General features: G+C 41.5%; 1 protein-coding gene and 1 long non-coding RNA gene across 4 annotated transcripts in view; one reads left to right on the top strand and one right to left on the bottom strand.

Annotated features, from left to right (window-relative positions):
- The window catches only part of HS6ST3 (heparan sulfate 6-O-sulfotransferase 3), a 631086-nt gene extending 619096 nt beyond the window's left edge, over positions 1 to 11990 (top strand). The window contains exons 2-3 of one of the 3 annotated variants that reach the window (XM_072782598.1): positions 4656 to 5739; positions 9905 to 11990. In XM_072782598.1, the coding sequence (XP_072638699.1) occupies positions 4656 to 5364 (709 nt within the window). In that variant the 3' untranslated portion in view covers positions 5365 to 5739; positions 9905 to 11990. Of the gene's footprint in view, positions 1 to 4655; positions 8390 to 9904 lie in introns of all 3 variants that reach the window. The other 2 variants (XM_072782596.1, XM_072782595.1) reach the window with 2 other exon arrangements.
- LOC140608305 (uncharacterized) lies at positions 273 to 3947 on the bottom strand. The gene is made up of 2 exons (XR_012010327.1): positions 3611 to 3947; positions 273 to 1880 (listed from the first exon to the last, which is right to left on the bottom strand). It is a non-coding gene; the product is annotated as an uncharacterized lncRNA (long non-coding RNA).
- Positions 11991 to 21192: the final 9202 nt, after the last annotated feature.

Raw genomic sequence — 21192 nt, 5'->3', positions numbered from 1 at the left:
TTTTTTTTTTTTCCCTTTTATTTATTTATTTTTATTTATTATTTATGATAGTCACAGAGAGAGAGAGAGAGAGAGAGAGAGAGAGAGAGGCAGAGACATAGGCAGAGGGAGAAGCAGGCTCCATGCACCGGGAGCCCGACGTGGGATTCGATCCTGGGTCTCCAGGATCGCGCCCTGGGCCAAAGGCAGGCGCCAAACCGCTGCGCCACCCAGGGATCCCCCGAGTGCCTTTTTCTAATCTACCATCCTTACACTCACAACACTTGAGGGCGTTTTATTCTTTTTTTTTTTTTTTTTTTTTTTTATGTTCTCCACGTTTGCTAGAGCAGATCCTTACACATAACAAACCCTCGATAAGCGTGTGTTAATTAAATGGCTTGCTAATTAAAGAAATGAGCAATTATACAATAAACTGCTTGGTGAAATACAGGTTCTTGAAGCAATAGGGAAGAAAACTAGTAAGCTTCACATTTTTAAAAAGCCACCTCATTGCTACTAATTACCTGTTGTTTGAATCACTCTACTTTTTACCCAAAGTCTCTGTTGACTATCTCTGCATGTGGGCCATCACATCAAATGATGGATACACTCATAGATTATGTCTCTTTTTACTCTTGTCACCTATTTTAGAGTCAAAAATAATATCAGATTAGTTTTAGGAAAGGAAAGAAAGGTGTATTTACCAAAGGCAATATATGAACCTTAGTCATTCAAATACATTTATCTTAGACAATGATAGTTTCTTTTATGCAGCATCGGATGTTGAACATCCACCGTGAGCAGGACGTTGTGTGAAGTGTTCTGGGACATGAGGCCCGAGTCCGGTTATCAAAGAGGAGATCAGAGAGTAGAGGTGACCAAGACATTCACATGCGAGTTAAAAGTGCAGTAAGTGATGCCAGGGACTGAAAAAGTCAGGCAAGAAGGATATGGAGGCTTGAGCTGGACTAGAAAAGACCAGGAAGCAGGATGCAAATGAGCAAAGGACAAAGCAGAGACGGAGGGAAGGCCACTCAAGCCTCCGGGCTGCATTTAGAATTGCATAATACCATTGCCTCACAGCAGAGCAAGATGCTAAAGTGCTTCTAAAGCAGCCGTGAAAGAGTGTGTGTTCTGTGTCTCTGAACTTCAGTCCTCCACGACGGCCCATCTGATCATTATCAGTTAAGGCCGTCATTGAACTAACCAAAGTGCTCTGCTTCCTGATCTTCCCGAGTACACAGGCATCTGCCATCATTACGCTGGGGCTACAAGAATGACAATTCTAAAGAGCTGCAATTGCTTTGCAGACACTCTTAAATGAATTCACCCAAAACTCTCAGTGAAGTAGGTGGCAAGCAGCTGACCTGCTGACAGGACGCTGTCACCAACAAATAAAGTTATCTGTCTTGGAGATTGCTCTGGTCCCAGGAGATTGGTAGAACATTCCCTTAATGGGGTAGTTAGCATTTCTTTCACTGCACCAAAATCCCTGGGTGCCGGTGATCCCCTTGAGGGCAATGTGTTAGTAATCTCTTAATCCCTGATGTCTTGCTCTGGGTGCTTGGCAAATGCCAGGCTCAATTAACGATGGTAGAATTAACAAATTCCTTTGCTGGGGGTGGGGGGCAGGGGGGTGCTTGTCCTTCTCTGTGCTTTGTTTTACCTTCCATTGTGTTGTTGAACAGTGAAAAAGAAACCTGCAAATTTAAGTAGTACACAACCCTCTAAGACTTCTCCCTAGAAACTGAATCAGGACTTTGGAGAATAGAAGTAAATGAGTTCACGTTGTTTTGGAGTGAGCAGATTTATGAAACTGGAGCAAGCCTGTACATAGCAACCACTGGGTGTGTGGCCTGGACGTCGACATCATTTCAATAGTGATCTTTGCAGTTCTTTGTCTGAAAGTAGAGAAGCATATGAAAATAGAGAAAAAAATAGAAATGAGAAAAAATTATACAATTGATCAATTTTAAGTGTTTTTTTTTTCCTTCTCCAATAATCGAGTACTCTTCAACAGTGTTGGTTTATTTTTACTATTTTTCTAACTATCTATTTTACTCCTTGTCAGAATTTAAGCAATTAGACCAAGCATACACAAGACTATATCTGACTAAAGTGATGCCCAAATGCTATGAGCCACTCCATTCCAAACCATGAAATGGGACAAGGTTGTACTTTACCAATATAAATGTCCCACCAGTACATCTCTGTGTCTTTGATGTCAGAGTTTTACTTACAAATTGATCTCTTATCTATTTGGCTGGTTGAACTTGCAGACATTTGGGACTTATTTTACTTATGGAAACATCATCCTACCATTTGGCTAGTCATTGTCAAGTACAATGTTAAATTGAATGAGCTTAAATTTGAAACCAATGCCGTCCTAAACCAAGCCAGCTTTGGTCAGCTTTGAGACCATGTCAGTTTTCAAAGGAATGAAGGCCCTGGGAATTCTATGGCCAGTTTTTCCCGAGTGAGACAAAAGCCACCAAGATTCCAGAAGCAGGTTCTGGTTAAGCCTTTATATGTCCCAACCCATTATGATTTTTGCCCCTAAAATCCTCCAGCTCTTATGATTATTTTAAAAATCTGGATTGTTTCTAAATCTGAGATACACGAATGAGGTTGAGACTTATCAAATTGACTGTCATCATCTTTTTTCCTTAAATCCTTTTTTTGTGTTATCTGTTTTTGCCCAATTAACAGGAAAATTATAAATTTTCCATCTGTGGTCTTCTTTGACTCAGTGCAAAGATCTCTTTGATTAAAATTCCTCTGTCTTGATTTGTTTGGCATCCTTAACCCACCTGAGTCCCATCACTATCATTGTTATTGTGTTTCTATATTTATTATGCAATTGCTTTGTGAAATAAAAATCAGTCTCTGCTTGTAAAATTGAAACATGAACAAGTCCTGACATAGGACCAAAGCAGGATTAATAATGACCTGTCATATAATATTCAACTATAGTAATGCCCACTCTAAACAAAACTTGCCCGTTGACATTTCCTTGTGGAGCCCAGAAGCTGTGTCAGTACTTTTCTGCTTTCCTTACTGACCTTTCGGGAAATTTCCTTCCACTGATGGAATTGTCATTCTGTCACCGCAAAAGACAACAGAGTAATGTAAAATGATGATTGGCAAAGCAAAGGCTCAAGCTGGCCTGTCTGTGGCAGTTTCAGCACGTTCTTTCTAATTTAAGGAGAAGCTAGCGTTTCTTAAGATATTGTAGTTCCCTTAGCACATTTCAAAACTGTCTGGCTAGACATTCAAAATAACCAAATATAGTAAATGTGTAGTTTTAAATATTATAGTTCATTGATTCTTTTTTAAAAAGCAGCATAAAAAGCACTACATCCTTAAAGCCTTTATGTTTGTCATCGCTTTTACTGGGTATTAATTTTTTTTTTTTAAGAATCCAGTTTAGCTTGGCAAAGGGAAGCCCAGTGTTCCTTTCAGAGCTCTTCAGGATCATCTGTCTGCTCAGGGGAACTCGGAGTGTCACTCCTGGTGCCAGTGGCAGGGTGGGCAGCCCACTCCATTGGCAGGCTGTTCAAATTATGGGAAGGATTTTCCTTGTTTTAAATCAATAGTTACTCTCCTCTAATGCTTTGTGTTGTGTCTTTACCTGTCGACTTCTCCAACTCTCTTCTTGCTTCTTTACACTTTTCTTGCCCCTCGAAGCCAGAAGCACTCTGATCTTTTACTGGATCATTCTGAATCTAACCATTAAAAAAATATATTTCTTCTCAATGTTCCATCTGATGCCATTAGGTAAGACCTGTGATTATAATAACCACAGTACCTGACGATATGCATTCAGTAAATACTACTTGTATTTTTGTTTTTAAAATATCAATATGCTGCACAGGAAAAGACAGAGGCATTAAAATCAATAGACCTAGGCTCCATTGCAGTTCAAGTATTAATTTGTTCTAGGATCTTGGGCTATATTTTCACCTTTCTCAGTCTCTAGGTTCTCAGCTTTAAAAGAAAAAAAAAGAAGTAACAATAAACCCATTCATGAAGTTGTGTTGAAGATTATCGGTGTTGGTATCATAAGGCATCTCTCATGTCCCACTACATGGTAGGTGCCCAGTAAATATTGATCTCCACACACAACACATCCTCCCTCCAGCTCCACCTACCTTGTAATCCAGAATAGCAGTGTAAATGGAAAACACTAGGGAGCCTTGGCTTCCAGGTTTGCCCTCTTTAGTCCCAGAACCTTGGATAAATCACTACGCCTCCTTGCATGTTTCCCTATCACACAGTCCCACATCTGCTACAAATAAAATATCGGTGGAGGAATAACTTTCAAAAATCATGGTGTGTTTTCTTAATGTAAGGTATTATTATTTCCAGTAGCAATTTATCAGCGAGTGAACTGCTGAATGAACGAATCACCTATTTCCCCCCACTGCATCTCTCCCCACACTGGAGCAGCGAGGAAACACCCAACAAATGGTGTTGAAAACTGGTCCATGCATGTTTATGAAAATATGCACATATGGAACATTTTGCCTGATAGGTACAAATCCAGGGAACCACTCTCGCGGGAGCATTTGGCAGAAGAGCCCGTTGACTCAGTGCTGATATAAACACTATGGAGGTAGAGAATCCCAGAGCCATAGTTGTCAGAGACTGATGCTCTTCCTTCTCATTTCTTCCAGGAATTTCTATTACATCACCATGTTACGGGATCCGGTGTCACGATACCTGAGCGAGTGGAAACACGTCCAGAGGGGGGCCACGTGGAAAACCTCCCTCCACATGTGTGATGGGAGAAGCCCCACCCCCGATGAGCTGCCTACCTGCTACCCCGGGGACGACTGGTCTGGGGTCAGCTTGCGGGAGTTCATGGACTGTCCCTACAACCTGGCCAACAACCGGCAGGTGCGCATGCTGGCCGACCTCAGCCTGGTGGGCTGCTACAACCTGACATTCATGAACGAGAGCGAGAGGAACACCATCCTGCTGCAGAGTGCCAAGAACAACCTGAAGAACATGGCCTTCTTCGGGCTCACGGAATTCCAGAGGAAGACACAGTTTCTCTTCGAGAGGACATTCAACCTCAAGTTTATCTCCCCGTTCACGCAGTTCAACATCACGCGGGCTTCCAACGTGGACATCAACGAGGGCGCCCGCCAGCACATCGAGGAGCTCAACTTCCTTGATGTGCAGCTTTACGAGTACGCAAAAGATCTCTTCCAGCAGCGCTACCACCACACCAAGCAGCTAGAACACCAGAGGGACCGGCAAAAGAGGCGGGAGGAGCGCAGGCTGCAGCGGGAGCATAGGGGCCACCGGTGGCCCAAAGAGGATGGGAACACGGAGAGGGCAGTCACTGAGGACTACAACAGCCAGGTGGTGAGATGGTGACCCCCTGCCATCTCCTTCCTCGGGAGGGGAAGGACGAGCAGGTGCACTGACCTTCTGTGGCGCTGGTTACCTTGGAGGACGATGGGCCATTCTGAGGACATCTGGCTGTATGTGGCTTGATTTGGACACCTGCTTCCTCTTTGTCTTCATCTTTATCCAGCCGGAGATGATCTGTCTTCTTTTTTTTCCCTGACATTGTTCAATCTGTGATATTAAGTAGGGTAGGAATGAATCCAAGAGAGACATCCTTAGGAGGGCAAGGAGAGAAGCACCAGAAAGGAAACAGTTGTTGAAAATATCCTTTGCAGCACCATGGGAACCCACAGAGGCACACATAAAAAGCCAGACTATGACTTGGATGTTCTGCTAAAACTGGTCTGTTTCACACTGTCTCTGTAATGGAAATACTGGTCTGTCCAGAGAGAGAGAGAGAGAGAAAGAAGTCCCTTCCAGCCCTTAGATGAGGTTTTATGCCAACCCTCACTTGGCTGTTGGCTCTTGTCTTAAACCCTGTTTGAATGTGGTTTAAATCCTAAGTAGCCAGTGTTTTGTTGTTGCGGTTGTTTTTAAACAAGATTACCCTACTCCTGGCCATCACTGGAGACTCGCACCCCACAAAGCCCCTACGTCTTAGCCCGGAGCCACGCTTCCTCTCCCTATCTTTTAGGGAACAGCTAGTGGAACCAGGACAGATGTGCCAGGCCCCTGAGAAATGAGTGTTGGTCCCTACCATTTAGGAGAAAATATGCTTATTAACTAATGCCTAAGGAGATCACACTGTATCGATTTTATTTTCATTCGAAAAGAACTGACTAATAAATGAAAGGGGGGAGAAAAGCAGGAGGATAACTAAATGACGTCTCAAATCTCCAAACAGGTTTCAGAACTTTTAGTTTTTTTCAGGAATGTTTGCATTTTACCTCCTTGGTGCAGGCATCATCTTTGATATGGTACTGACAAGTTTGAAATTCTGTTGTCACAGAGGCAAAGATGTTTAAAACAAATTTGGCCCAAAAATTAGGAGCTTAGCTAGCCCAAGTGCAAAAGATCTTCAAGGTCACTAAATAAATGATAGCCAGTTTAGGCCAGGAGACACAGAGGAACTCAGTGGGCTGGTTGTCCCAGGAGTTTAGACAGACTCTACCTCCCAACATCTTGAGTATCTCCAGCCTGGTAACTTTCTTCTACCCACGGAATCTTCACCTGTTGTTAGGCTGTGGCTGTAGCTGGCAGCTTGGCTGGAGTGTATAAAGCAGGAAGGGAAAATGTGCTGCATTGCCAATTGCTTCTTATTTTCAAATTTTCCCAGTCACAACTACAATAACACAAAGTTCATCGAATAATAAGGGGAGAAGTATGGAAAAGGGAATAGAAAGCCCTTGCCTGGCATTCAGTAGCTGGATCAGAGTGGGTAGAAAGTTTCACAACATTGATCTGATCAATCCTTTCAAGGAGCTCAAGGCAAAATGACTGAAACCCCTAAATCAGATTGAAAAGCCTATTTCATTGATATCTAGCATGTTTGATGTTTAAGCCAGCTTTACATAAGCCACGTCTCAGCCTCCAGAATACTCTCTCTGGGGTTGAGAGTCAATCAACCCACAAGCATTCATAGAGTGCCTGGCTGCGCAGAGGGGAGCCCAGTGTCTCCATCAGAGAGATTTGGAGAAGCGGCTTTGATGCTTCTCTCACTACCCTTGGTTTCATCTGCCATGTGAGGGAAGGCATTATTGGGGACCTCCCTTGTGTCAGTTACTGTGGGAGACTATTCATACTTTAAATCTGTTCACAACAAGGTAGATATTATTAGGCCCAATTACGTAGATAAGAAAAGTGAAACCCACAGACAATAAGTAGCTTCCTCCTGGATTGTATGCCAGGCCTGGCAGACTGCAGAGTGCAAGCTCTTTCTACTCCATCATGTTTTCCATGTGGGATAAAAGCTTCCTGCCAATCATGCAAGAAGCCAGCTATTATAACCCTGAAGGATTGGTCTCTAACCCACGTGTGTGGTACAGCTGCGACAGCACCAAGCCGGCAGTGACCCAGAGCCATGCTGCCTTGGGTGAGTCCAGCCCTCTCCACATCCCTGACCCACCAACAAGCTGAGAGATCGATTACTTTTTAGGCTCTTACACTTTTCGAGACATACATACTAAAGGGACCAAGTAAATATTGCTTGCTAGCTGGTAGAAATTAGACTCACAAAATATTAGCTTTTCCCTTACTGACAATTTGTTCCTGAGATAGAGAGGGAAGACGATTAAGGCTACAATTAATGAGCAGCTCTCTCTCTCTCTCTCTCTCTCTCTCTCTTTGCATTTCGATGTTAAGATCTAATGTTCTGCCTAGAATGGCAGAGCTGCAAATTATCCTTCAGTCTGCCACTGTGACACACACATACACTCACGCGCACACACATGCACACACAATAACAATCCAGTGTTTTGTCATGTAGAAAATCAAAACAAGTTAGAAAGCATTCAGATTGTTTCTTTTAAACTCACTTTAAATTTTTGGCAGGGAATTCATGCATAGCTGAGACTTGGAGGCAGCTTCTGCTAACTTCACACTGTTCCTTAGGCATCTCGGGATTTATATCAAAAGGCTCTCCACAGCCTGCCGCTGAAGGCGTGATGTATGGTGCTCCACTTGAGACCAGATATCAGGATGTTCAGAGGAGAAACCATCTCTTTGTGTTGGCCCGAGGCCAGTGCTGAGCAAATTAAAAAGACCGACATGGGCTTCCACCCTCATATCATTTCATTCTAAAGCTGCTCGCTTGTCATATCCCTGGGGTCCTATGTTGATAGAAATGAAGAGGTAGGGACACAGTTTGTTCTTCAAAAATTGACTGCACACCTACATGCTGAGTGACTCTCAGAGAAGGGATGTCAACAGAAGACTTCTGGGCCTTGGGATCCATGGGGAGTCAGCTTTAAGATCCAAAACCAAATCAATTCCTGATACATTGGTGTTAAAAGCCCAAGAGGGACTTCCACATCCTACTGACTCCAACTCCCAGGTAGACATTCCTTCCCTTCTCTTGACAAGGGCAGCCCCAGATTGGAATGGGGTGGCCTTGTGTGCATGTTTGTGTGTGTGCTTAAGTTATCATACTAAAGGGCCTACTATCTCCTCTGTCTCCTTTTGATTTTTTTTTCTTTTTTTGGCAGTCTACTCTTGGTAACCAGAGAAAATCTGCCCTGAGAATTCTTTGGATACTCCTTCTAATAACTAATAACGTTAGCAATCAGTGTTGAGCAACAGCTAAGGATATCATGTATGCTATGTGTTTCTTTTTTTTAAAAAGATTTTATTTATTTATTCATGAGAGACACACACACACACACAGAGGCAGAGACACAGGCAGAGGGAGGAGCAGGCTCCATGCAGGGAGTCTGACGTGGGACTCGATCCTGGGACTCCAAGATCATGCCCTGGGCAGAAGGCAGGGGCTTAAACCGCTGAGCCACCCAGGCTGCCCTGCTATGTGTTTCTTATCATCTCAAGGAGGTTACTTTGTCACAGTTGAATCAAGCAAGGGTTTGTTGACTTGATATGAGGACTTGTTCAAAAGTCTGAGTAGAGATAGTATTTATATGGGGAAGAAAGTCTACTTAAGGTAGATCTGGCAAGGAGATGAGCATAGATCAACAGACAACAAATATTAAATCCACAGGATAAGATTCTTATTTGGCTACCTTAAGAGAGAAATTCAAAATAATTGACCTCAATGAGATCAAAGCCATTGTCCTCTCATTTAAAAGGCAAACTGGTTGGATAGCTCTGGTAAGTGACATTAAAGGAGCCCAGGCCCCCTTCCTGTTGCTCTTTCTTACTAACATGTACCTTCCATCCTCATAATCCAAAGTGACTGCTGAGGCTCCTGCCTCCTGCCATCTCATTTGTATTTCAGACAGCAGAGAGGACGTGGAAGGAAGTAGCAGATATCACTTCCATTCATCTCTCACTGGCTAGAACCTAGCGATTAGCTACAACTAAACACAAAGGAAGCCAAGAAATGTCTTCATTATTGGTTGCCATGTGCCTTGATAAATGGGGGGAGGGTTCTATTATGAAAAAAAAAACAATGTGAAAATTAATACTGATAAAACTATCAGTCTCTGACACAAAAGAGAATTAAAAAATATTTCAAGTGCTTTTTGCAGTTATCTATTTCATCATATGTTTTGCAAAGGAAAAGATTAAAATTCATAATTTTGTATGGTATTTAATGCCTTCAAAACATTTGTACATTTAGTATCCCATTTGATCTTCACGACTTTCTTGTATACTAGATACATAGGACCTCTGTTCATTATTCCATCTGGTAGTTTCCAATCTCTGGGAGATTCAGAGATGTTAAAAGATTTCTTATTTCTAGTTTATTAACAGGGAAGTTGCTTAGAGCCCCAGTCCTGTCTTCATAGCCTTCCCTACGACTTTATACTGCTCAGCATCAGTATCAGGATTGGGAATTGCAAGAATATTAAATCTAAGTCTTTATTGATTTATGTCTTTCCTTACCTTCTTGTAGAACTGCAGTGACTTAGAAGATGCCAAGGAGACTGACAGAGTTGGCTCACAACCCCTGCCTCCAGTGAGGAATCATCTCATTAGGAGTGAAATGTCCAAGAGACGGGCAGTGTTTCAGGGGAGACTGAGAAGCACAGACGTTCAAACACCTCATGCTGGCTCTTCACCCCCAGACAATTCCAGACTGATTCAAGATGAAGGTTGAGGGAACATGCTCACAACTCCTTAGGGAAGCTCAGTGTCAGAAATATACAGAATCAGTAACAGCCTGAATAGTTAGGTGTAAGGGATGATCAATAGAACCCCTGCTCAAAAACATCTCCCTTCCTCTCTACTTCTTCCCCAGGTCTCTGGAATTTTATCAGCAACTTACTACTTTGGTTCTTAAAGGTTTTATTTGGTGTTAAATGAGTCCCCTTGCACCCTTGCACATTTGCCAGAGAGAGGAAATGCAGCAGTGGCTGTCACAGGCTAACGTCTTCACACAGAGTTTATTGGATTACTCTCTAGCCATGACTTCTAGCTGAGAAGGAAGTCCTGTATAATGGGATCGTGCAGGGGTGGGGGTTAGGGAGAGTAGGAGTAACTATGGAGGAGATAATAGGGCTCCTCAAAGGGAAGCAGGTCTTTGAAAGGCAAAAAGACAAGGAATCGAATATGTGTCAGGAAATATTGAAAAATTTAAAAATGGCATACAGTTTCTGTCCTCAAGAAGATGGGTAGAGTGGAGACACGTGGACTATAAGTCTTTGGACCATTTGAAATAGCTGACAAGAGCATGAGGCTCATGAAACAGGACCAGAGCACTGACAGCATTCTAGGGACTGAAATAAAGGCTGAATGCGTGGGAGGGGTCGGGTCAGAGGGAAAGCTGGAGTGGACTGAGGCAAAGAATACCCTGATCCGATCAGATCACAGAAAGCCTGTCTCCAAGGCTTTCTATTTCCATGGTTAGTGCGCCTCCACTGAACATCAGAACTCCCACTGAACATCTCCTGGCTGGGCCTCAGGGCTGGCTGAGGCTGACGACTGCACCTGACTGTGTCACCTCTGGGGAGCATGCAGGGCTTCCTTCTCGAGTCACCTCCTTCATCCCCCTCCTCCATTCTCTACCAAAAGTAATCCTTCCATCCTCTCACTACATTTCACCTGGACACATCTGAACGAATTAGTTCTCCTACAACTTTGAATGAGCCCTTCTGGGCAAGTGGGTAGGTTCTGAGACCTGTGCGTTTTGTAGCCTCATGGATGGAACACACATGGACCCATCCACACCACACATTGGCCGAATCAACCTACCTTGCAGAAGTGCTGAGATCTCCAGAGGACTGGCCTTGCCATGAACACCAGCAACATCTGCAAGACAAAAGCCCCTGAACTTGCACACAAGGACTCAAGGTAACCCAACTCCCGATCTGAGAGCACCAAAGAACAGTTGTTTCTTAAGGCTGTGTTCTAAGCTATCTATAAAAAAGACTGCGACTGTCATCCTTTGACACATGAAGTGGAGCCTCTGCACGGTCCATGTTCTGCTGCACTGGTGGGAACTCATCAAAGGGCCAGATGTCAGTGCTGAAAAACCTCAGTTCTTGCCAGGGAAAAACCATGTTCTAAGGAAGCAGAGTTTGTGTGATTTAGTTATTGCCATATTTGCCTTCCACCAACCTGTCATTTCTTTTGTTTTTGATCACGTGGCTGTCTTTTCTTTCCTTTTCTATCCTTTCCTTTTTTTTTTTTTGGTCCCCTGGAAGTACTTTCTGGGTTTTGTTTTGCATTATTTTTCATTTAATGTATCAAAGATGAAAATGTTGGAAAGAAAAGTCTAGACTTTTATCTGGTGCCCCATTTTAGATGTAAAGATAGTTAGTTATTCAATAGATAGTAAATTATTTCACCTAAGAGATATTTCCTTTCGTTTCTGTGTAATAATATGTATGAACTCGGGTACTAGGAGATTGTATTGTGACATTATCAACCCTTATTGCTATTTAAAAAATGATAGTTTGTAGAACTGAGGATCTCCATTGATGTGAAGCACAATTTAATGAATAAGTTAACATATTAAACTGTTGTGATGTCAAGAACAATTGTTTTCCCCTGTGATTTTGTTAGACGTTTTTGCAAAATGAGAAAAGTTGGTCAGACACTTTAAGGGATTTATGGAAATTGAATCCACGGGATCAGCTTTGTCAAACTTTTAAAAATCCATGCTTTGGATACAAATGTGGCTATTGGATGTGAAGCTTTAGAAGCATAAAAGACAAAGAAAATATAGATTGAAACAATTTAAAATCTCCGAGGCCAGGGAGGATTTCACAGGCTCTGAAACACATAAGCTTCTAGAAGGGTGGTTTTTAGTGGCCCTCCCTGTTTATCGCCCACCCCCGCACATTGAAATTCACTGTGAAACGTGGGAAAGCAGCCCGGAGAAGAAGGGAGTGGTGGGAGACAAAAGCAGGAACTGAAGCAAAGCTGTCTGGCACTGACTCTAAAAGAAAGACAAGAGAAAAGGAAGGAACAGAGAAAGAGAGGAAAAGGGAGATAGGGAGACAAAATGGAAGCAGAAAAATACAATGGCAATTGGCTTGGGTTTCAACACAATTTCAAAGTATAGGGTTTGTCCACATCGATTTTTAAGTAAGTATGTAGTTCCTATAACAAATATAAAGAAAGAGAAAATTAATGTCTAGTAAAATCCCTTCATTCAAAAATCCCTTGGAGAGTGGGTGCATTTTATCGTGTTCTTATTCTGTAGAAGTGGGATTTGTGGATTTCCTCCTTGCTTATGGGTTCTTGAGATTTAAAGCCTTAGAAAAACGTCCTTTGACCATGTCCCTCTAACTCATGGGAATCATAGCCAAAGTCACCTTGACTCCAGAGCAATTGGAGTGGCCATAAGAGAAGATCCAAAGGCAATAGAAGTTAAATACACACGCAGGTGCATGCATGCGCATGTGCACCTCCCCTCTGCCCACAAAGCACAGAGGTTTTGCTTCTGTCTTCCAAGAAAAAACAAAACAAAACAAAACAAAACAGGTAAGTTGAGAGAAGAACCAAGGAACACTAGAGATTTACTTCTTTTCCTCCATTCACCATGAAAATAGTATTCAGGATAAGACTTGAAAGAAATGTCAAAAATATTATTGAAAATTTGCTCTCAATATAGTAAGATTTCCCTTTCACTGATCAGTTTTCATATAAAAATAAATTTGAGAATTAAGAGGACCTAATTCAGCATACTTATTTATTTTATACATAATGTTAAATTTTTATGATTACAAAGTAGTATGTGATTTTAGATCATTTGAAAAACTGTGAGAAAAAAATGCAAAATGCATACATAAAAGAGCCAAATCTTGACATTATTTTGATCTATCTCCTCTCATTTTTTATGTATTGGCAATTAGAGTAAAATTTTAAATAACAAATGTTTTAGGGAATTGGAATCACACAATCTACATAATGTAAATACATGTATTAACCTCTTAATGACCATTCTTTGAAAATATAATTTTAATAGCTGCATGTAATTCTACCATTCTGATATTTGGGGGCATTCTTTTCATTTTCAGTGTTCCCACTGATGTAACTAACACTGAAATGAATACATTTGTACCTAAGTAGCATCTCCGTGAATGTCTTTGTATACCTGTCTGAGAGAGGACAGTGGATTGCTTAACTTTATCTCCCCAACAACTGAGAAATAAAAATTATTCAAGATTGTCAAAATTACGCACATGCAGCTAAATGTATTGTGGAAAAAATCAAAATGAAAATTATTCATGTACTCAAAAAAAAAATACGGGTATGTCTCCCAGAACCACCTTCCTGGCCCTGGATGGAAGGGCTCATTTCCCAAGATGCTGGGAATGTGACTACTGGCTGACAGTTGTCATCTGAGTCTCTCTAGAGGACTTGCCACCCCAAGGCCATGCCACCTGTAGGGGCCAGGCCATCTTGAATGACAGAGCTGCAGAGGCCAAGGCCATGTCTTTTAAGTGGGGACCTCTCAGCTCCAAAGCACACTGCAGGGTCAGCTAAGAATTTCACTGTTAATGCGGTTCAGTTGCCCATCCGCCTCCGCCTCTGCGGACCCTACTCCTCAACTGGTTGCTAGTTGTTCCATAGTCAACTCTGCACACACGCCCCCAAATACAGACTCTGCTCTCCGGGCACGGAGACTTGCCCACGTCCTAGCCTCCTGGGCCTTGTTCTAGCTCCCGTCCTGGCTTTGGAGATCAGCTCTGTTTTGAAAAGTTATTGTGGCATATTTTGTCCAACATTTCTACTTGTTTATAGTTGAAAGAGGAATCTGTGTTAACTCAGTCTGACAAGTTTCTAGAAACAAGTCTGTTCTTCAATTTTTAAACCTTCTTTGATTCTCTATTTCCATTGCTCTTTCATTATTCGCCTCTTCATCGCGTTCTATTTCAAAACTCCAGATTTTCACAAATAACTTTCACTCCCTTTCTGCTTTGGGGAGCAGGGGGCTCTCCTCTGTGTTTACTCAGTGCTTTCATAAACCTCTCTGTTGTAGTCATTCTCTTTAATAATATTTTTCTTTTCCCATGTTTGCTCATATTTTACTTTATCGCTCCAGTTCTTTTTTCTTTTTAAAGATTTTATTTATTTATGCATGAGAGACACAGAGAGAGAGAGAGGCGGAGATGCAGGCAGAGGCAGAAGCAGGCTCCCTGCAGGGAGCCCTATACGGGACTACATCCCAGGACCCTGAGATCATGACCCAAGCCAAAGGCAGATAGATGCTCAATCACTGAGCCACCCAGTTGCCTCTATCCCTCCAGTTGCTAATTTTCATTTTCCAGTATTAATCTTACGTTTATGCTTGGATTTTTTCATCTTAACTTTTTTATTTATAGTTTTTTTCCATTGGTCTTAATTTTTATATTTTATTTCAAATCCTGCCGATTTCATCTAACTCTGAATGCTTCGCTTTTCATTTTTATTGACAGTTTATCCTTTTACTCAATTTTCTATAGAAGTTTATTTCAGTTTGTAATTGTTGCTTGTCATTGTCCCTTTTCTTGCCTTTGAAACAAATTTGTTTATTCCTATTATTGTTGGTCAACTTGTTGTGTTTAGGTAAATCCACCTGCACAGTTTCCATTTTGTAAACTCTACTGAGCTTCCTTTGGGCTTTGTATTTTTTTAAGTTTGTATTTATTTCAGAGAGAGGGGCAGAGTGAGAGGGGGAAGGGAGGAGGGGCAGAGAGAGAGGGAGAAGCAGACTCCTCGCTGATCAGGGAGCACGACGTGGGGCTCGATCCCTAGACCCTGTGGTCAGGATCTGAGCCAAAGGCAGACACTCAACTGATTGAGAAATCCAGGCGACCAACTTTGGGGCTTTACAAGTGATCAGTTTTTGTAAAAATTTCGTGGATACCAGAAAAGAAAATGTATTGCATTATCAAATTACACACACATACATGCACATGTACACATGCACACACAAAGTATACAAGTTAAATGATTATATACCAGCATATATATGTATTCTATATGTATATTTTATGTATATATCTATATTATATAGTGATTTCTCTATTGTGTGTGTCTGTGTGCATATATATATGCATATATATTATCAAAGACAGCGCATACTAAAATCTGTGTATCACTTCATGACAGTTTTTAGCTTATATAGTTTGGTGATTCATTATTTAGTATTTATAACTTCCACATTCTTTATTGAGGAGGCTACCATTTTTAATATAAAATACCCCTTTTGTATAATTTAAAATATTTCAATTTTACTTTCATTTCAATATAGTTTTCAGCTTTTTGTAATTTTCAATTAACATGTAGCTTAATTTTCTTCACATAGCTTGAGTCATAGTCTTAGTTTGAAAAGTTATATAGATTATAGTCTTTTGTTATTTTATGGTTTCTACTAGTTATGCTTCTTTTCTGTTTTATTTTCCATTGTTTTGATAGGCTATGATTTCTTTGGAATCAGTGGCAAGAATGCAATCATATTTATTTGGCTTTCCTTGTGAAGTTTGAAGATATACACATTTCATCCTACTTCCAAGTGTTTATTTTAATATCTGAAGTAACAGCCCTAGACTTGAAATAATATGGGAGTTTAGATTCATATTGTCACTGCTGTTGTCATATTGTCATTATAGTTAGCATTATGATTATATCAAAAGGAGATGGGAGAATAAAAATTAGGCAAACTGTTATTTTCATCTTAGTCTGGAAATACTGAGTTATTTTCAAAGCCAAAGTCTTCACACTTCTGGCGGAACATTGCATGTATCTGATCATTTAAATTATTTAAACAGTTGTTTTATGTGAAATATGATGATATGATGATAAAGAGGACATTAGGACCTCACAGATTGGTGTTTGAAAGCCATGGGGACAGCTAGCTTTCAGGATGTCATCGGTTCCTGTGAATAATATCTTTGCTTGGTGAGAAAAAAAATTACAAGAGTGAAAATTTTATCAAGACTCTAGAAATGCAATTGTCCTTGTTTAATTTATGACTAACTAAGCCCATCCTAATATGCTTAAAAGAGGGAATTGAAATGACCTTCTGTAGTAGGAAGCAGCGTTTTTGTGTTTTTTTAAAATTTAGGAATATAATTTAAAATATTTCTGAATGGCAATCTTAAAGTCAGGGTAACAGTTATTGAATAAATTGAACATAAAGAATATTTTCTAAAAAGGTAGACCCTTCACAACTCCAAGCAGCTCACTTTATCTGGGGCACAGCCAGGTGCTAATGCCCTCCTCTCTTGTCTCTCTACCTACAGGTGTTGGATGACAAGAAGTCATTAAGTCTTTGCAAATCAGGGCATCGCTCCCAGGAGCTCTGCCAGGAAGTCTGCCAGTTAAGTTTTAAACAGAAGCATATATATTACTGTTCTAAGAAGTTGCTGCTGACAGTTAGCGTTCCCGTGTGCAGCTGCAAGTCACAGCCAGTAATCCTACTGCCACCCCCATAGTGCTCCCCATGTGGAAGGTAGACCAGCACCCCATGTAGTAAGCTCATTCACAACCCATCTAATGCGAACCCAATCTAATGTCGTCATTGTCTTTGCTCTCTAGGACGGAAAGCCATCCCTATATCTTATCAGATTCTGAACTTTGGATAAGATGCATGAGATATTCAGGACCATACTATGACTTTACACATCCTGTTGTTAATAATTACCAATTTTACTCAAAGTCATCAGAGCAAGCTTTCATTAATTTTCAATAGCCCCAAAGCTCAGATTAGCAATTTTTTGTCCTTATTAATCATTTCTATGATTGAAGGCACCTGGGTGGTTTAGTTGGTTAAATGTCTGACTTCTGCTCAGGTCATGATCTCAGGGTCCTGGGATTGAGACCCACATCAGGCTTGTGGCTCAGTGGGGAGTTTGCTTCTCCTTCTCCCTCTGCTCCTCCTCCTCTCCACTCATGCTCTCTCTCTCTCTCTCTCAAATAAAGTCTTAGAAATTATAATTGTCTTTTTATTTTAAGAAATGTTCACTAAACTTTCTAAGGCAAGCATGATGCTAGATGCTAAAGTTGAAAAAATAGAGTCCATCTGATGTTTTCAGCAATCTCTGTAGCACTCACAGGCCAAGTGACAGGTGTTCTGGAAAAGGCTCTATCCTTGGAAAACCTTTCCACTCTCCACCATCTAGACCTGGACACTCCACCTTTCTTGTCCACTGTTGTACACAGTTGATTCCAGGTCAGCATTTGCTTTATTCTCAGACACCATCAGCCTGGACAACCTTCCCTCTTCTTGTGCCCTGACCTATAATCACAGACCACCTCTACCTCATTTCATACCTGGCTCAGCACCCTGGCATCCAGCCCACATACCAGCCTGGGCTTCTGATTGCCCAGGATTGAAGGTCAGAGGTATCCTTGGCCCCCTTTGATCCTAAATCCTAGACATAAGATCTTGAGAATCAGGGACAACTTTTGCCTATTCACCATTGTTTAATAGCAATGATGCTGGCACATAGTAAATAGTGTATATTTGATGAATAAATTAAAGAATCAATGAGGGGGTGAATCCAATTTGTCCTCCTGGACAAGCTAAACAAATCCCATAATGACCACAATGGCCCATGTTCTGATCGGTCCCAAATAAGCAGTGCTCTCGAGATCCCTATCTTTAGTAAACTAATGACCATCTACACCTAAATGTCTTCCACTCACTTCTCAGTTCAACTTATACAAAATGAAACTCATCTGTTCCTTTTCATCTGAAATAATCTGTGCTTCCTTCTGTACTACCTTACCCCTACTCAGTCATGAGCTGTGCAGCTTACAGGGTCTCTCGAGGTAGAAAGCCAACTCACCCTAAACTCCTCTTACATTCCTGGTGACTTTGTCTCTAGTGTCTAGCCCCAGTTTAGACCTTCCTCTGTCTTACCAGTCTGCCAATAGGAGCTTCTTACACCCATTTTAACCATCACAGCAACACAATGAGGCATTCCAACTTTTTTTTCTAATTAGGAAATTGAGTTATCAGAGAAAGTAAATTATAACCACCTAATGAATACAGAGTGGAGAAATATCAGAACTAGGATTTGAGATCAGCTCTGCTTCAACCCAAAGCCCATGTTCTACTATGAAATAATTGTTCTCCCAGCCTCCAAACTCTTTCCTCTCAGGCTGATTCTACTTTTTCAAAGACCTAGTCATATCATTTCCCTGTTCAACCTTCCCAGTGGTGATCCATTAACCTTAGGATCGAGTAAACACTGTAACATGGCAGTTAGGACCTACCAACCTTTCCCCCTCTACATTCTCCCATTTCATCTTGCTCCTTACTAAATCTGTCTTCTCCTCTATTTACATAGAATTTCCGGAGAATTCTACCAAAAGGTCTGGGACAAGGGATACCTTAAAAGGATTATTGGATGGGTAAGGATGGCATTGATTAAGAAGATAAAGGAAGAAGTTAAAGGTCTCCTCCAGAGACCTATGCATTCTTCAGGTGCAAGAACTTAAATAGCAAGATAATTATTTTGTCTGAGTAGACAAATATCACGCTACCCCCAAAACAGTAGGCAGAGCAAAAACTGGAATTCTCTCGTGAAAGAATTCTTTGGTGAGCTCTACACTCTAGAGTGACTATAGTTGAGAAGATCGAGACACTAACACAACATGAGTCACCCACAGGGGGGTCACATTTCTGACTCTCCCCAAGGAGAAGTTCTTGTGCATTTGTCTTCAGTCATAACAAGGAGAGGACCACTGGGGACATCTTGCCCTACTTCTACTGCCTAGCCTCTTTGGAGGAGAGACCCTAACTACACATTAGCAACTTAAAAAATAATAACAACAAAGGCAATCTGCCAAAATACTGAAGTTGGTAACAAAGAAGAAGGGATATAATTATATTTAGTATAATTTTAATATTATATAACAAATATAATTATTATAAATTACAATAATTTAATTCTGTGAAGACAAATAATCCTAACTTAACATCTGGTTAACCAAACTAATTGTATTTCCCATGATAGTGCTATCTTTAGATTCTTTTGCCCAAACAAGTAGGGGTTTATCATGAAGCTATACCTTTTAGTTTGAGTTTGGCTTTTTAGTTTGTTTTCCTGTTTTAGGACTCACTATCTTCTTAGCATGTAGTTCCTGGACTGTCTACGGATTTCTCTGATGAAAGCTTCAAGGTAAATTGGTTTGCTTTACCTCCTGAGATGGTAATTTAGATAGACAAAAAGAATCAGACTCTTGAACACTTTCATTGGCCTTTCATGATCAAATCTTCCCGTAAACAATCAGAAATAAGTTAACAGTGGGTGATTAACCCCTTGCCCGCCAGAAGAAATCCATTCTAGACTTGATATCTGCTCATCTCTAACCTAGCTCTACCATTACCTCCCAAAATGCCCAATCACGAGGCTCTGGACTCGTCCACATTTTCAGGACTTGGGCAATATTCCAAAGAGGCCCTGGCCTGCTAACACTTCTGCTCCATCTCCCACTCCTGCTCCATCCCACTCTGTGAAGGAGGTGGTCTCAAGTCTGTGGACACTTCAGGCCAAAAGTTCCAGCCATGGATAACTCTCTTCCACCACTCACCCCCTTGCATGGACTCCTGCCAGGCCAGATTGGACCTTGGGAAGAGGCTTATGCTGCTGTGGGTTGTTTGGACAGGGAATTTTGGGGTTCTGGGTCCCTGGATCATATAGTAGGAGGGAGAGTCACAGGCTTCAGTTGGACACATCCCTCCTGTCTCAGTAGAATCCCTCCTTCCAGGGTGGAGGCACAACTGTCAGAGGCCCAAAGTGGGTCCCAGGGTGGTTCTGCCAATCAGTGTTCACACTCAGATGCTCTGTCTTCTTCATCTTTGAAGAGATGTCACTCTTCATCTTCATCTTCATCTTCATCTTTTCATTCTTCATCAGGCTCTGAATATGTAGTCAATATATAAATGTTAGATAAATGTAATGAATACAAACCCCTAAGTCGGGTCATGTCTCGAGTTCTTCTCAGATGACATCTGAACACAGAAGTAGATCGAACTGTTTTTCTTCCCATGAGAGGTAGGAGGGGCCAGAATAGAGAGAGGGCTACATACACTGTTGTTGGTCAGTAGACTGGTATGATAGATTCTGTTGCGCACCTGTCCTAGGAGTAAGTCAGTCTTTCCTAAGGCTCAGGCAGGAGACAGGTAGTCTTATCAAAGCAGGTGAGGCTGGGCTGTCAAAGTGGCACTTCACTTACATAATCACCTGGATCATCAGATGCATGATCCTCCCAAGAGGCCAGTGTGGTCCGGTTGTACCTTAGCTCCTGGAACCTACAGAACCGAGACAGTGCTGAGCAACATTATCAGCTGTTTTTAGGGACGTGGAAACATCTACTCACTCTACGGTCTCTGCTCTTGCTTCAGTTCCAATTACCTATTTCATGTAAAGTTTAAAACAGACCCTGCCTCAAACCCTCCTAGAAGTAGAGGACATATAAAGTCTGAGAAGGTAATTCAGTATATCTGACATTTATCTGTAGGGAACAAGTTGCATAAACTGGAAGGAGAAGCTTTGGCTTCTTATTTTTTGTTGTTGCTTTTTGCAAACAAATGAGTTGAAGGATAAAGATGCAATGTACAGGCAGATAGAGAGGGAGAAGTCACATAGCCTGTCCCAAGAGACCTGCAGTTCCAGGAGGACTCAGTCATGGGGCCTTTACTTGAGGCCCGCAGCCATCTTCTGTGGTATCAATGCCAAACGCTTTTGAAATTCTATTTCAGCTATTCTTGGAGGGGTTATGCGGCCCTTTATCACTAGT

This window comes from Canis lupus, chromosome 17 (genome assembly GCF_048164855.1).
Source record: "Canis lupus baileyi chromosome 17, mCanLup2.hap1, whole genome shotgun sequence".
NCBI lineage: Eukaryota > Metazoa > Chordata > Mammalia > Carnivora > Canidae > Canis > Canis lupus.
Note: the sequence above shows the minus strand (reverse complement) of the source record. Positions and strands in the feature narration are given on the sequence as shown.